At 42.1% G+C, this 17,883-nt stretch overlaps 1 protein-coding gene across 1 annotated transcript in view; it reads right to left on the reverse strand.

The window, feature by feature from the left end:
* Window positions 1-3,488, reverse strand: part of asic1b (acid-sensing (proton-gated) ion channel 1b) — a 113,052-nt gene extending 109,564 nt beyond the window's left edge. Inside the window, exon 1 of the mRNA XM_076140870.1 lies at window positions 3,124-3,488. Coding sequence (XP_075996985.1) covers window positions 3,124-3,485 — 362 coding nt within the window. The 5' untranslated portion in view covers window positions 3,486-3,488. The remainder of the gene's footprint in view (window positions 1-3,123) is intronic.
* Window positions 3,489-17,883: the final 14,395 nt, after the last annotated feature.

The following is a 17,883-nucleotide window of genomic DNA, read 5'->3' on the forward strand; positions in this document are numbered from 1 at the left end:
TACAGTCCCCAGCTATGTAACCTACTGCTTTCCTGTAAGTTTATCACCTGTAATATGGACGCACATAGAAAGGTCACAGAGCGTCGGTATTCAGTATGAAAACTGAGATTGTATTTGTGTCATTCTAATGGGAACCACAGAGGTTCACTCACGGAGCCTTAGGCTGCATAGCTCTGTGGATCAATATGCTAAAAATACACAAAGTAATGTGGTTAAGGTGATATTTACATCCATTTGTGCATTGTGTATCTTTTACTTTTGCACAATTGCACACACTCTGGGTTTGTATGAGTGCATGTGGGAGTGGATACTTATCATGATAATAAAGTTGCGTGTGACTCAAACAGTAAATGCACCCGACACAGCAAAGGATGAGTGACTGAAACTGATGATGAATGTTTCAACCAACTACGGTGAGTTTGTTACGGCTACGCAAAGACTAAATGATCGAAACGAGAGAAATCAACTAATGCAATGGGACAGGAGGCAGCCGTAAATCACACACGTGTCTCTCCAGACGCCGTCATTAAAATACACCGCTGCTCTACGTAACAGCTACTGAGGTATTCACATCACACGAGTTGTCAAATGATGATGTAGAGTTGCACCACAGCCACCCCCCCCCCCCCCCCCCCCCCCTCTTCATTCAACATAAACCATTTAAGAAACAGCTCATCCGTTATCAGCTCCCGTCCACACAACTGGTGGCCAAAGTTTCTTGTTCTTGTTCTCTTTTGATTCAAGAGCTGCATCAAGATACTTGGAGAGATCATTTGTATGGGTACAATGCTTGTTCCTGCTTTGGGTTATACCATCTCATACCATACAGCAGTCCAGTGTGGTTTTTCATCTTGACACCAAGCATCATGTCACTACATTATTAAATAAGCTCAGTCACATCCACTCTAAGCCGCTGTCCTCCGCTTTCATAAAACACCTTTCATCCATACTATATTTCTCTGAACTACCTCAGGCGAAGGTCAGTCCAAGTTCGTCTTCACAGAGAGCTTTAAAAAGGTGTGGCGTGCCGCTGCGGCCACGTCGTCCCACAGAGGCTGAACAGCAACAATCAGGTGAGACAGGTGTTAAAACGCTGCTTTGTGATGGATTTCAGCTGGGAAAACACTGAACCACCGGTCGCTTTTCCATTCTTCAAAACCCTAAATCCAACGTGAGAGATTCAAAGCTCAGCCGTGCCTCATACTGCCGACGTAAACTGCACGGCCAAACAAGTAACACCTCACAGCTGTTTCCCTTTCCAGGATTTCAGCAGTGGAAGTATTAGTCAGTGCTTGTGTTATCCTTGAATGGGTTTCCAAAAATAAGGAATCATTCAATTTCATGATAAATGATTGCGCTGGGATGCCTCCATATTAGAATGACTGTTTTAATCAGCGTTTCCATTCTTTCCGCTGTTATCTCCTCACATACTGTGTAGAGCGCACAATCAAATATTAAACTGACAGCAACCAAATCCTCCCATATGAGTTTTCCTGAGGCACAGTATCATTATTTAGCAGCTAAATGTGTGTCTGTCTGGGAGTCTCTACTTGGCCCTGCTTTCCCTGTAACTAACTACTTACAACTACTACTACCACTGCACAACAATGATTACAACGACTAATAATACTAGGAGTACTATGTTAGATTTGGTGTTTCTACATCACTTTCTACAGCAATTTCCCTCGGGATAAAGATAGTATTATCTTAACATTATCTTACTTTGTCCAACATAGAAGCAAACCATGTATATTGACATGTTAAAGACTTGTCTAGACTAAAGAGATTTGTGATTGTCGTAGTTAGTCTACATCAAAAACTACAGTACTTCCTCTAGGCCTAGTCAAACCTGTTCTACATCAACACTCTTGGTTCTACGGATGTTCAGACATCTGATTTCAACTTGTAAAACCTTTATTATACTGTATGACCAGAAGGGTGAGTAACAGATTTGTCTCAATTCACACACCATAAGATCAAGTCTACATCAAAACCCCCTTTACTTAAGACGTGTCTAACATAGACTCAATTTAAAGATCCAGACCCTATGATGTCATACGTTGTTCCAGATTGGAGGAAATCTTACAGGGATTGGAACAATTTCACAGATTTTTTCCTGTCCAAACCCAAAAACAACCAGTTCTACATCAAAAACTGCAGTATGTAAGCTAATTGAACCTTAAATAGATTAACATGAGTACAAAAAAGTACAAAGCCAGTTTAAACCAGATGTGTAAAACGTGTATACAAGTCTACACATTGTGACACAGGTCTAGATGAAGGTTCACTGCTTTGAGATTGCTCAAAGCCAGACTACATTGACATGGAGCATGTAAAGGCTCTTTAGACACCGATTTAGAGCTGAGGAACATTTATTTGATTTGTAAACTGCAAAAGATACAATCGAGTTCCAGACCACAGCAGACCAGATCTAAATCATAAACACTGTCCTTAAAGAAGTCAACTGTAGACTAGATTGATATGTGTTTCTGCTCTATAAAACCTGTATCTGATCTGTGAAGAGTGATAAATCCATGATTTATCTGTTTGATTCTGTGTGTGTGTATCACAGACATGAGACCAGATCTGGAACAGAAAACTGTAGCCCTTAGACTCACCAGACCTGGACTAGGGTAACAGCTAGAGACATTGATTTAAACACTGCTTCAGATTTATGAAAGCTTCTTCACACAGACCGTATCTCAGCAGCGCAGGTTGAGATCAAACTGTGTGCAAAGACGAGTTAAACGCTGGATAGATTAAGAACCTACTCTTGTGAGAAACTTTATCAAATAAAGGAAATCAGACATGTTGGCCATTACTCCATAACAAACACTGCACTTACTTACACACTAACGAATCCCAGAATAGACTGGAATAAATATGGAGTTTGTGGAACCGTTATTTAGTGTGTGTGAAAACATCAACGTTTCTGCACTTCAACTTATCAAAAATGGACTAGAATGACGTGGTGACCATTTAAAGTGGAGAACAATTCCAACATCATGATTCTGTGTGTTATGGGACAGTGGGAATGTAAATCACAGATGAGGCAAAAGGCACAAGGACTCACTCACACACAATCTCTGTCACTCACACACACATACACACACACACACACACCTTCCGTTGAGCAAAGCGAGCAGCTCTCCGGCGTGGTACAGGTCATTGCGCGTCACCCGGCTGAATCGGAAGGAGTTGAGGTTGCAGAAGGTGACCGCCGGGAAAACCATCAGCGGCGCCGCCACCTCGTCCAGCTTGGTGACGTGCGGGTACTGGAAGTAGAACTGCACCCGGTCCACACACACCAGCACCAGCACCCCGACGGAGCCCAGGAAGAACAAAATCCACAGGCTGCGCTTCACACACATCCGCTCATAAGTGAACATGTGCGAGCATCCGTGCAGCGTGGACCTGCTGGCAAAAACTTCGATGGGGGGCGGCTGCTTGTAGTCCAGGTCCTCCGAGTCCGCTTTGAGATCCATGATTGCAGTTGAACGGCGAAGGATAAACACACTGTGGATAAACCGCGTTAGAGATAAAGAGCTCCTTAATTACCGGGGAAGGAGGTTTGTTTCTGCAAGTTCACGCCCTTCCACGCGTGTATGGTTCATGCAGTCCGTGTGAGGTGTTGCGTCACTGACAGCCGGCGAAAACAGCCATGGAAAGAGCGTAACAGGGAGCACAGCTGGGGAGAAGCGGTACCATGTGTTCCGCCTCAGCTGGGGTCACAGTGCCGCAGTTAATAGCCGGTATGAAGCGCGCATGTATAAACACCCAACACTGTCCTCTCACACACACTTTCTCCCTCTAACGATCGCCGAGTTGATCACCGGGGGGTTTGGAGCGCGACAGCACCGCGGATCTTGTAGAAACCAGCACCTCGCTGAAGAAATCTGGGATGTAAGATCAAAGCGGGGGGATGGTTCTTTCTGCGTAATGAAGCGAGTGGGATGCCCGCATGGTTCTCTTATTCAGCGTCCGCGGTCCCGACACGTGTAGATTTCTTGTCCGTAAACGCAACACAAGCCTCCGTTCGGGTGTCCACCACAGCCCGGGTAAACAGCTGCTGCATCACACGCTGGGGCTGCGCTCCGTCACATCAGCGCCTCGGTGCGCCTCTGCTCGCTGCTGCTGCTGATGCTGCTGCTGCTGCTGCTGCTGGCATCCATCCCCTCCTCCCGAGCTGCCTCCCTCCACACAATGCGCCGGTAATTTCTCCGGGTTTCTTTGGATTCCTCCGGGTCTTATCCGCGTAATGAGAAGGTGTGTGAATACGGGGAGAGAGGGACGCTTTTCCTCCCCCGGGGCTCGCTCAGGTTTTCAGAGGAAACCTCCTTCCAACGCGGCCGCAGCTCTGCCGGATCAATGGAATTGGCCCCAAACAGAGGGCTCGGATAGGACCGCATGGGCGCTACACGGGGTGACGGAGTCCAACGTCGGTGTCACGCCAACCTTTATCAGACTTTTGTACCTCATATGACTCATTGTTGTGAGAAAAATAACAATATTGTCATGTGTCATGGTACAGTTATGAGTGAAATGAAGCCACATTGCTCATTAACCCCCTGCTGCGAGCACAAGTCCCCTCGTCCCTCTAGCTGCCGGTGCTAGCAACAGTGGAAAAACAGCAATATCATCACAGTACCTTTGTTTTGACACAGTTTCACCCCACAATTATCCAATTATTGAGTAAATATTAGCCATAGGTCATAATTTACTGGATGAGTAAAGTAAAGTAACCCAAATAATGCAACAGAGACAACAGAATCTAGAACATTCCTCCACACCAATTATTTCAACTTCTTTTACTCCATTAAGAAATAATACAACTAATTTGAATAATATTGCCTGGAGATACAATATTTTGACAATGACATTACAGTCAGTAACCATATAAGTATTGATAGTTGTATGTACTTTGAAAGTCTCAGAGAAAGAGGAGGAAAGCAAACATTCTACTTAGACTCATGGATGTTTCAACACACACACACATGCATGCATACACTCATACTTACACTTACTTACAGTAGTAACATACATGCTGTAGTTTTACACACACATTGACACGCAAACGGGTGCACAGGTATGAACAAATCTATTTTATCCTCTGAATAGTGATGGACTGTAATGGAACATCTTAAGATTTCGGCGTAAGAGAGCAAACTTAACACAAACAGCGAGGCAGATGTGTCACAAGGCTGCCACTGTCAAATCTGTCATAGAAACCATATTGCCAAGAGGCGAGGAGAGCTCACCCATGAAATTGTTCATAATGTGTCTATAATTGCTATTTGCCATAGTATTGACAGTGACAATTTGACAGTCTTCTATTAAGCCACATCTTTCATCGATCATCAGTGCTGCAAACAAGCTCCGTGCTCTGTTCCAGTGACGTGATGTTGAATCTGGCCAGATGTACTGAGGCTGAAACGTGCAGAATGTGATTGATATTAGATGTGAACTTACTGAGGTACATTTTGATAAGAGGGGCCAGGATGTACCTCTACCTAGAGATTACCTTTCATCGTGGCTGACACAGTGATGCAGGAGCGTAGCTTACTGAGAGGGTACTTCTGTCCATTTACATTATGCTGAAGAAAATGGATGACAGGTTTCTCTGACAAACTAATCTTTTGGTGTAGCCTGGGCTTTGGTTCAGCAGTGTTTAGACTTCTGTTCTTATGAGGATACACTCAGTGACCACTTTATTAGACACACCTGTATGATCCAATATAACAACCTTGCTACAATCCTACCTTTGGAAAGCTGAGAGCGTTCACATTTTATTGACATTGTAAGGTGTCCATTGAACTCAGTGGTAGTTGTTATGGCCGGATAATGGCGCTATTATATACGACAGCACTGTGCTGAAAGATGTTTCTAATATTGAGTTCAGTTTAGTCTCATACATTAGAGGGCAGAATATAGGAAACAACTTTGTATACAACAGTCTTATATAACAGAAGTGCGTAGTTGTCACCTCTAAATGATTTAAATATTCAAATTATTACTTTTTGGGTTAAAGCGATGGTGAATTTTGGCATCTGTAACCTGCGGACAAACTATTAAGAAGCACGGGGAACGTGTGGGAGAGGAACACTCTGGGTAAAATACACATAAAGTAACCATAGCGATGTGTAGACTCACTATGTTTCCACAGAGATAAGATGACCATAAAAACTTTAACTTACACAGAACTTACTTCCAAATATGCTCAAAGAAATTGCCCACTGGTAATGAATGTGACATATGAGGTCTTTCTTAAAGTTAAGTGAGGCTTTTAGCTTTAATCACTTTTGAGAAAAAGAAAGAATTAGAGAAAAGCTTAAAAACCCTAAAAAGATATTTGGCACACACACAGAAGAGGTACATAAGAAGTTAGTTGCACCCACAGGAACATTATAATTTTCTATTATTTTATTGCTCATAAAAGTTGCACTTTTATGTTATGACTTGTTATCATAATGTAAATAACTAAGTGATAAAATAAATAGTGTCTAATTACTGATGGGGATATTCTGAGGATTATTGCATGCTGCACATAAACAGGGCTAGGTCTCAGTACAGTTCAATAAATTATAAACTAATAAAGTAACAGTGTGTGAGGTCCAGTCACCTATAATATTTCATTTGGATAACGCTGTAGCTGTGAACAGCACACACAGAGAATGACTTTGCCCTCTCCTCTTCTCTTCTCTCCCCTCCTCTCCTCTCTCCTATGTCCTCATTTTCTTACAGCTCACTCCAGGCAAATGAGCTTTTCCTTTAGCCAAAAGCTATATATTTGTTGTGCCAACCTCGAACGCGAAGCTGGCAAGAACGATGAATACACTCCAGGGCTCCATTGACAAGTCTGTGTAATTATTGTCCGGCAAACAGGGCACAGAGGGAGCATGAGGCTCTTGACCTGGAGGATTCTCCCACTCACACCTTGCACCTGCTTCCAAAAATCTGTTGCCTTGGCTATGGACCAGAAGATGATATCATCAGAAGGTGGCAGACAAGGTCTTCGTGGGCAGATGGCCGTTTGATCTAATAAGTTGATCTCCATGTTCCAACCCAGATAAATACATACTAGCCTAGCGTGCAATGATCATTATCCGTCACAGACACCTTTATTGATCACAGGGGAACGCATCAAGAGAAAGCCTTGATGCTCTTGATTGTGCAACAACTCCTTGACACATCCGGTGTACAGGCTGCAATTAGACAAAAGCAAACACCATTCTTTCTCAAAGTGACATGATTGTTGGTCAATGGGAACACATCACCGAGCCTGTAACATGTCATTATTTTCACACTAGGTGTTCCGAGTGCAAATCATGCCAACATAATGCTCTGCAGTTTGCATCTATTTTTCACGTAGGGAATTGCCAGGTCAGGCCCTTGAGGGAATTGCCGGCTGAGCTCCTTCACACACTGAGTGATGGAGAGATAACTATTCAGGCAGGCAGCCAATAGCCTTTCTCGATCCGAGTCCCAGTTTTGACATGCATCAGTGTTTCAGCCTGTATTAGACATTAGGTGCAGTGGCCATTATCTGGAGATTTGGTCGCAATGTCTGTCTGGCGCACGTGAAGGAGGTGCTGGAATGCAATTTGTGGAGGAGCAGGTACTATCATCTCACCACTGCTATTTCTGCCCCTCTTGGAGTACTTGATTGTGTTTGAACATGGGTTATCCATCTGTGTCTCCAGTTCAATACAGCATCAGGTCCCTCTTCTGTAAGATTAATTCTCTGCCCCTGGAGGAAAGGTTCTAGAGCCATCATCCCCACACTTACAGCTTCAGGTCTGTCCAAGGTCAACAGCAATATTCAAGTAACACGCGAGTCAAATATTTCCAGTGTAATGAATTTCACCCGTGAGCTGAACATGCATCAGATCTTTAAAAGAAAAAGGAATTTGTTAGAATTTAACTAGGATCTAAAATAACGTGTGAGAAGAAATTTACAAATGCTTAAATAATTAACCCAAAAACGCAAGTTAGTAGCTTGTCAGATTTATTTGAAAATCTTAAGCATAAATGTCAGAAGCTAAACTTGGAATACCACAATTCAAGTCATAATTCATCGATTCCTTCCCAAAGAGCCCATAAAATCCCCTCTCCTTCTAATATAAACAAACATCTGAGGCTCTGTTACCGCTTATTAACAAAAGTGCAGACATGATCTTCAACATCACCTATCACTAATCAATATGGGGATGTGACCACACACTTATCCAACCTGGCTGATATTCTCTCCTTGTTGTGACCCCTTATGACTCTGCCTCGTCTCTTGCTTTGCTATGAGCCGGGAACGCTGATCATAAATCTTCACACTGGCCTTCAGAAGGATTTAATCCGAATGACTTCTTTTGGTTCACAGCTAATTCAATATTCGCACACAGCCTTCACATTCGCTCTCTCTTTGGCTCTCTCACTCCCTTTGTCTGTTACACTATCTGTCTCTCTCTGCTGCCGATTCTCTGCTCTTCCTGTGTGTCCTTTTTCTGCACTTGAGAGGAAAGCAAAAGTAAATCCCATTGTACACCTGCATGTATAAGATACTGCATGTGTTCAACCAAAAGGGCCCATGACAGTAGCTTACAGTGTGATATGGACAGAATTAGTTTTTAGATCAGAGATAATTAAGAATAAATGAATTGCCATTTACATTGTATCGGTCCCATTGAAGGATGTAGGATTACTGATGGTGGTAAGTAACTATCTACATCGACTCAAGTACTTTATTTACTTTGTACTTTCCATTTATTCGGCTTTAAGAATCTACAGTTCTCCAACAGAAGGACACACTCCTCTTGACACTCCATTATTCTTTTATTCCACGATCTCTCAAGCTTTACGTTTATTTAATGACTGTAGTCAGCACTTATTCTGCCGATTCAGATTTTACATTCAGCAGACACTCAAAAAATGTTTTCAACACTGTGCAGTTTTGACATTTTATAAAGTCTACTAGACAGGAGGAGATGGTGGTGAATTGACTGAACTTGCAGAAGCGTGTAATAATCAATAATTGATAATGGGATACCCCAGTGGGAACTGGAGAGTGTGGCTCTGGAGAGGGATAGCTGGGCTACTTAGCATCATGTTACCTCTGAGACCTGGACAAGCAAAGCAAAAATGGATGGAACTTTGCATCTCTGACATTATAGATCTGATGATTTTAATGCTTTATTATTTGGAATTATCCACCTATTCATAGCACATCCAGAGTAGATCATCATCTACAAGGAGACATCAATGAATGTAAAAGCTGCGCAGACTGAGAAGTAAAGAAATCTGTTGTTGAGAATGAATATAAATAAAGTGAGGACCTATGAGAAAAGGGAGCAACGGAGAAATTGGTAGCACTAGGAGCTGGAGGAGAAGACGCTGCTCCAGCAAATAGCAGACTTAAAAATGAGCAACAGGGCAGACGCCACCAAAAGACTGCAAACAGATGCACTGCAGCATGAAATCCATCAGCTGAAGATACATCTCCAAGCATCTTGCACCCTAGAGCAGTACTGCTCTGGGATGGATGATGTATTTGTCCAGTGGTGGCTGATGCAGAAATTGCTACGACAACACGCTCAGTCTTAACATGAAGCTCTGTGACTTTAAAGATGAGCAGCAGGGTCTCGGATAAAATGTGCACTGCAGCAAAGGCCATGAGCCAACAGACTGACACCCTGCAGAGAGAACTTCAGGAGGTCAAGAACAAACTTAAAAGGAAAAAGAGTTGTGGAAGAAAGCAGAGCTCCAGGGGCTTTGGCACAGACAGAAACAAATTCACATTAGAGAGGTGAACACAATACGAGTGCAACAAGGAAAAGCTCTGTGTGGCAAAGTGCAGCACTACGCTGAGACAGAAGATTTGCAGTTTGTCCATGAGCTGGCACTGAATGAAAGCAGCAGAGAAACACGGTGCTCAGTGTTCAAAAGCAAGGACTTTGACAACTCAGGGCTTGTAATAATAATAATAATATTAGAAATGTATTTGAATTGCACCGTTCTTAATAGTGCTGACAATCATGACAGATGTGTACACAGATGTCTTACAAAGGCATCGTAAGGTTGCAGGTTGCACAACCAGCCATCACCTCTTTGTTCTGCTAGTTGACAGTATAGAACTGTGAAACAATTTCAAAAGAAATTTAAAAGGAAACCGTGTCGCTGTAAGTAACACTAAAGCGCTTTGACAGTATTCACTTCTGTAGTGGTCACAGCAGAGTAGCCACAGTTGTCATTTCAAGACTTGGAAGGCAAAAAGAAGGGATATCGAGGGAGTTCAGCAATATTGAGCTTCTCTCCATGTACCTGTTCCTTCCTGTTAGGCTCAGCGTATCAAAATAGACCTTTTCTCTTTCTACACTTGTTTGGCTGATTCACCGTTTGGTAGCAATGATTCAAGCTGATCGTTTCCTCCCTGATGCTCCGCCTGAGATCCACTTTTCAGGTCTATTCTTGCAGGCTCTATTTGGTGGTTTAATTAACCGTAGTGGATTGAACTTGTTATCCATGCACGGCTTTTTGTCATGTTCGTAGTGCTCTTATAGCAAACCAAAAAGACAAGGAGGAACCGTCACACAATACAATGGGACCTGGGCTACTGATTTACCTATGTTTCCTTTCTGCTCTGGTTGTGTTTGTGTTTTTGTTCACCACAATACTCCAAAGAAAACAACGCACTCAGTCTCTAGTTGAGAGGAGTGGAGATGTACGTTGACAAGTTTAAAAATGAGCTCACACAAGTTAATTAGTTTTCTTTTTCTTGGGCATTATGTTCCAAGGCAGAAAACACAAAATCATTCAGCAAATATAGAGTGAGACACGGCCAATTTTTCATCATCTGACCTGCTCCGCCCACTCGATTTGTATATAAAAGAACTGATGGACTGACTCTAAGCCATGTTTAGAATTAATTCCACCTCCAGCGCCTGTGTCACCCCCAGTCAGCCGTGCAGGGGTGGATCTAGCTTTGCATTGCCACGCCAGTGGTTTCTGCAATTTTCCCATTGTGCTAAAGATGACGAGATGTCTTTGTATTCTTTGAGCGCTTTGAGATGGGGAAAGTCTGTGAGTCACATTGTGTTTGATCTTGTACTATACACACCAACAGGATTTGACTTAACTTTTTGAGTCCTATGTGTCGTCGGTATCTATCCACATAACACCTTTAACAATCCAATTTCCTCCTGTTACCTCTGATATTTCCACCTTGGATGCACAGAATCGACTACTTTTTCATGGTGGTATGATGCTTAATGATGTCTTCACCTATCACTGGACCCAGCAGGTTGTGCTGTCATGAAACTGCTCAGCTGAATAATAGGACACACCATTTCTGGCCAAATCCACTCTGCACTAACATTCTGTTAAATCTGCTCCTCCTGTGCTAGAGCTAAGATAAGTGTGGCTGGATGAATGAATACGACCTTATAGTGCAAAGTTCAATCTACACAAGCCGTAGGTCTAATCCAAGCAAATAGCATCCCAGCTACCTGGATCCGTTTCCAACAGAACACACTAATGGAACACAAAGGTCAAATTATAGATACAAGATTCTCACTTTGTATACATTACTTTTTTACATTCTGATATCACTACTTTTACTTCTTCCACCATAGGGGATGCTTCAAAGTTTGATTCCAAAGTCCTTTTATGCCATTATTGAAATAGTTTCACACGTTTGAGGAGCATTTTTTGCAGCCAAACCATCACTAAACCTCCTGTTTGTCCTGAGAAGACAATCGCAGGGGATTTTCCTCATATAGACATTGTGAAATTCCCTTTGTATGATATACCAATCAGTTGGCTGGCTGGCTGGGTACCTGGGGCCCAATCAATAGCTTTAACTCATACACTTAGTGCTGAGGGACCGAATGAAATCCAGAAACATAAAAGACAGCATCCATTTTCAGCGAAACGGGACTGAATCTCTGGTTGTTTCAGTCAAGAAAACAGAAGATGAAGACCAGTAACAACCTTAACAAGGTCACGTGTAAAGACGATCGATTTTCTTTTGGCTCATGGTATTGACTGACCGGGAAAAAGTTCAATAACACACCACTCTGTATAATCAGACCTACAGGCGGGACGTGAGGTCGCAGCTTTAATACACTACATAAATCCAAGTTATAATGTAAAGATCTATCAAAAGGATTAAAAATAATGAAATACTATTTGTTATACCACCTGTACATGAAAGAATTGTAACCACCCACGACTACAATTTGTCTTTTGATTGTGTGTACATACAATACATCATTTCCGTTTATTAAACTAAATGACAGAGTTCCATTAACCCCTGTTTACCTGCCTCTCATTACATATGCTGTAGTCATGTATGGAGGTAATGTTACAAAGATGGGAGAATATTTAAGCTTGGATTCTCAGTCGTTGTGCCAAATGTCAGTGGGAAAATCTGATGGACAGAATGTACAATAAGTTGTGAAAAGCGAGCTTTGCCTAAGGACAGAATTGTTCAACTTAAATTTCCATCAGCACAACGTCCCCTTTTCTTCTTCAGTGATGACATATCTGACTTATATTCTGTTACCTTTCAAGCATCATTATTATGCGAAAATCATATTAATGGCAAGACAGCGCAGAGGAATTTATGCAGTGACACGTTTGTCTGCAAAACAACGAGTTATCACAACCCACTTACTCACACTGACTGACGTTCTGTGTTGAAATGTGCTAATTGACATATAGTTATTTTCTCCCATTTCCCTGTGGGAATAATTATGTTAACAGCTAATGACAAGTATAAATGTGTAGGGCAATAAAAGCATGCTTAGCAAAACAGCTGCACAAGGTGTCTCGCTGTGTCTCTGTGTGTTGTTTTAATTAGATTTCACGATGCAAACCTAATATCACCATACATACTGCTTGTCTACTATAGCTTTTATATCTATTTCTACATTATAATTGTTTTTGCATTGCTTAATTAGAGGTTGTGTGTATCTGGTCTGATAACATTTTGTGCTGTATTCTAATAGTGCTTTAATGAATACACTGCGTGACACACTCTGTAACAAGGTCAGTTTTAATCACATTTCCTTCTTCTTTCTATCATTCAGTAAGGGGAACTTTAGGCTCCTGTGGATTCTCTCACTGCTATTCTGAGAGCCCCCGGTAGGCCACAGCTGAGACCCGGGGCAGAGGGGGCCGAGGCTTGGGGAGAGGAAAGCAGCAAGCAGCAAGAGGTGAAAGCAGCAGCAGCGACTGGAGGACAGAGATGGATGAATAACACTCCACAGGATCAATCAGGCGCTGGTAGCCACAGCAGATCATCTTTCTCCACCCTGCAGTGGGCAGCATGTTACTGCTGCTGCATCACGCCGTCCCTGCCCCCATAAACCATATCAACCCATCGCTTTCCCCCCCAGATATATATATAGAGAGAGGGAGGCTGGGGAGGAGAGGGAGAGAGAGGCTGGAGAGGAGAGGGAGAGGGAGATGCAACAAGGAAGAAAACATGAAAGTGAGAGTGAGCTGGAAACCAGAGAGAGAAGGAACAGCGCGAGGATGTATCGATTGTTTTCACTGTGATATAATTGCAATTAAAAGGTTGCAAACAGCCTCAGTGGATCAGTTTCACTGCTGTCACCCAGCTGGACGCATGGCAGCATTGATGTCTCCAAACACAAGGACAGAAAAAAAACACTAATACACTTTTAATCCTAAATACTGTTTGTGATGTAATGCCTGGTGTGCAATTATGTCGCCATACAAATCCTCACAAATGGCATGTCAACAAGCTAAAGACAGGTGAAGTAGCAATACAGGCAGTTATACAGTCTGGCACCAGGAAAGACATCAGTTGATTTTGGAATGAGGTGATCAGATAAGGATCAAGAAAAAGAGAGAGAGAGAGACAGAGAAAAAAAGAGAAGGTTGTGTATTTATTATTGTTGTTTTACTTTTTTCGAAGTGAGGCAGAGAGTCAGAGAGAAAGGAGAACTTTCTCAGGAAAATTCAGTTGTTTTTCAGTCTGTTGGGGTGATTGTGCAAACAGAAGAGGGGCCACATACTGAGGCAATGACCACAAAAATGTGATGTTTGTTAGGAACATAGAAGTCAAGGGTCAGGATGAATGGCAAACATAAGACATGCAGTTTCAACAGAGCTGTAAAGCAGTGCTGTCACATATGAGAACATACTTGCAAATAGCCATTTGCCTTGTGCATCATCTATCAGGGTTTTCTGTATCACTAGTTTTGCCAATTGATTTATCTGCCGATTCATTTATTGATAGGTTGATATTTGTAGCTCCTCGGAGTATATGTGTCCATCAGAGTCTGTTTCTTACTGTGAGAGAGACGAGGAGAATTCAAGACTACAAATTCCCCAAGAAATAACAAACTTGGATGTGGATATGGTTGTGGTAAAGACATTTCAGCTGAAAATGGTGTATTGTCACTTTAAAATGGATAATGTTATGTGACCTTATGTTTTCGTTACTGACCCGTTGGTGTAGAAAGAATGTAACGCATGCATCTCATACTGAAGCAACTTAGCACATTCAGCAGCGGTTCATGTTTCAGCTCCGTTTCATACTGTGTCACACCGATGTCATCAATGGTTGCGGTAGGATGAACCTCTATGATGAAGAGCCGACTCCATCACAATCAGTGCAACCCATTAGCTCTTTCTTTTTTTCTTTCAACTCAATTTCCTGTGTGAGTGCGAGTCATCTTCATGGGAACCAAATCAAGTGCTTATTAACGGGGTGGGGGCGTGAGGGGGGGAGCTCTATCAGGAACAAACATCTTTAATTAACACATCCAGAGCACTTCCCTCTTTATCTCTGCGTTTGATTCAGGCCTTACAGTGGCAGAGGGGAACACCAAGGAGTTTGGCTGGGATGTTGACACCAACATTGCTCAGGACGTCTGGCAGCGTTAGGACCTTGCCTCCGTGCGTCAGGGGATCGGCTCAATTACCAGCTCGACTATCTCATTAATAGGCTGATAAGGTAATAATCCTAAATCCAGACAATTTTAATGACTTTTGGTCTAATTAAGGATGTTTAATAAAAGACAGTCACACCAGAGGCCATTCCATTGTCCAGAAAGTTATTGTGAGAAGAAGTATCACAGCATGGACATTAACCAACTCGTAAATGGCCTGGAAAGAAAATGAAAAAAAAAAAAATATGGAACACATTTAGACAGCGAGACTTAACAGGGAGTTAGTCAGCAACACGACTGCTGTTCATAGTAAAAGTAGGCTTAATAAAGTGCAGGAGAAACTTCCTTTTACCCAGTTCTCCCAATGTGTCCTTGTCTTTGATTTGTTGCACGCGCACACAATCACATTTCTCTACCATGGCAAGGACATGAAGAAAAGTCTTTTTCTCCTTGTGACACGATGAAACTAATACATTTTCAGTTTAAGTTATTCAAGCACATATAGTTCTCCAGCCTTACCTGAAACTAGCTAGAGAAGAAGCCTTTTATACCTCCTCATGCTGGAGCGTGCTGGGATTGGTCGGAGCAGTTGACGCTCGTCTTGCCTAATGGGCTGGAGACGTTTGTGGAGTGGTTTTAGTCGGCGGTAGAATTATTTCAAAATTGAATCCAGGTGATGTATGAATACAAATAGAGCGTTCCACAAATAAATGAAAGGAAGGGAAGGTTTGTGTTTAAAATGCATTTGTGAAATTGAAAACCTATTTCTATCAAAGTGGTGTTGTGAATCAGATGTGGGTAAATTAATCGTTCTCATTGGAACTCAGGCAGCCTTCGAGGCCCAGATAACCCACATCTAGGAAGATATACACAAATAGTTTGGGACTTCTACACGTCCCCAGTTGTATCCTTTCATTAAACCTGCACAGCCTATGAAAGAGTAGAAGGCCAGAAAGTTTGCAAGACATTGTAGTAAAAACCAGTGTACTCCCAGTGTACTAAGATTTGAACCTGGTACTCCCATCAGGGGAAATGGACGCTTTACCATTAAGCCACCGGAATTTGGAAGCTTTACCTGGACTCTGCCGCTCGCCCTCTTCCCATGTGAGCCGTAGAAGTTTACTCCTCGAAGTTCCAAGTAAAATCTTGCCAATTGCAGTGAAATTTGTCCTGTAGAATTTGTCGATTGGCTTTCCTTTGCAAATAGTTCACCACAGACTGGAGTTTGAAATAACATTTGTGCGCAAATAAATAGAAATGGACCCAAACCGCCATTTTGTAAACAGGAGCATACTCCAACATGGACACAACTACATAGCAGGATTAAAGTTTGAACGAGAAGGCAAACAGGCAGCATTGAGAAGTGAAGACACAGGGGTCTTGGCATATGACAAACAGCGTTAAACATCCAGCCAGTTACATTTAAATAAGCCAACAGCAGACACACCAAGTAGCGAGAGTAAAGTTTGGTTCCTACCTGTTGCTGTCATCTCGTTGTGGAAGACTTCCGGGTGAACTTCCGGGTGAATTTATTGATTCGGGTTAAACCATCGCTCGTTTTGTTTCTTTATAAATGTAATGTCTTTGTTGACAAACCATTAAAGAAACTACAATAAAATTATTCACACGCTGCAGCGCTGCATTTATATATACTCTATACATACCTTTATATATGGACAAGGCTTACGTTTCTGTGTGAATGTGCTGCGCTTGGTTTAGTCCACATATGTAAGTCACCTGACCGGATTTTTAATCAACACAGCGGAGACGGCGGAATTATGCTCATCGTCGTTTCCGCAGAGGGAAGCAACGGGCAGAAGCTTTTCGGTCCTATTCATGTCGAGATGTTTTGATAAATGACTAGGTCTCTGCTGACCCGGTCTCTGCTGACCCGGTCTCTGCTGACCCGGTCTCCGCTGACCCGGTCTCCACTGTCCAGGTCAAGGCACGGTTCCCACGTTTCATCCCCGACGCGATATGTTAACGTTAAATCCCCTTACTGGACAGGTGAAAACATGATGACACACGGCACAAATGTTCCATTTTATTACCTTTAAAAAAATAACAGTGTTTGTGGACTCTTCAAATGCAAAATATGACCCAAACCACCAAACTATCCTTTGACTCGTTTACTCGAACTCTGCGCAATCTGTCTTTATAAATGCACAAAGTCCATAGAAAAATGTTTACATCCCCTTTGTTCTATCTAATCTAGTAAATCTACTTATTTGACTCTTAGGGGTCTCAGTGGCTTTAATGTTGTTTGTGTTTGTTGTTTGTGATTTCAGCTACTTTAACAAGCAGAGCAGAGACACATACGCGTCTTACAGGACAGAACAACAATTTCGATGAACACATCCAACACATATAAAGAGCAAGTGATGGCATAATATATTACATTCAAAGTGCATCATTGCAAATACACGTCGCCTATGCATGCAAACTGTAGAAAAATGCATTATATTATGGCTATGTGGATACATTATTATTAAAAAAAATGTTCAAACGATATAAACACAACTGACCATGTCACATGAACATGTTTTGGAGACTTTCTCCATGTTTGTAATGCTTTACCCCCATCTAGTGGTGGGCTGCTATTGTCCTGTTTGTTTCTCGCTGTGGAATCAAGTCTTCAGTCTTCATGACTGCAACTCTGCCACATACAAAATCATAAACTTACTCTGTATGTAAAATGAAAAGTAATCAAACATCTTAACATTTCACTGTACAATCTAGACTTAGATTGCACTTAGATCCTAAATATTGCACTATTGCATTATTTGGTGGAATAGTAAAGTTCATTAACCACTCAAATGACAGCACACAAAAATCTGAATGTATCATTTTTATCTTGTACTTTTACTGTCCCATTGTTTTCTGTTTCTTTACTTCCATCCTGTTCAGTAAAACACTTCAAGCCAGAGTCACCAAAGGTGTGTTTCCTCCATATTTCTTCAGAATTCATTCTGGG

This window comes from Genypterus blacodes, unplaced genomic scaffold, assembly GCF_046128005.1.
Source record: "Genypterus blacodes isolate CSIRO-AG114 ecotype Tasmania unplaced genomic scaffold, CSIRO-AGI_Gbla_v1 ptg000017l_1, whole genome shotgun sequence".
Taxonomy (NCBI): domain Eukaryota; kingdom Metazoa; phylum Chordata; class Actinopteri; order Ophidiiformes; family Ophidiidae; genus Genypterus; species Genypterus blacodes.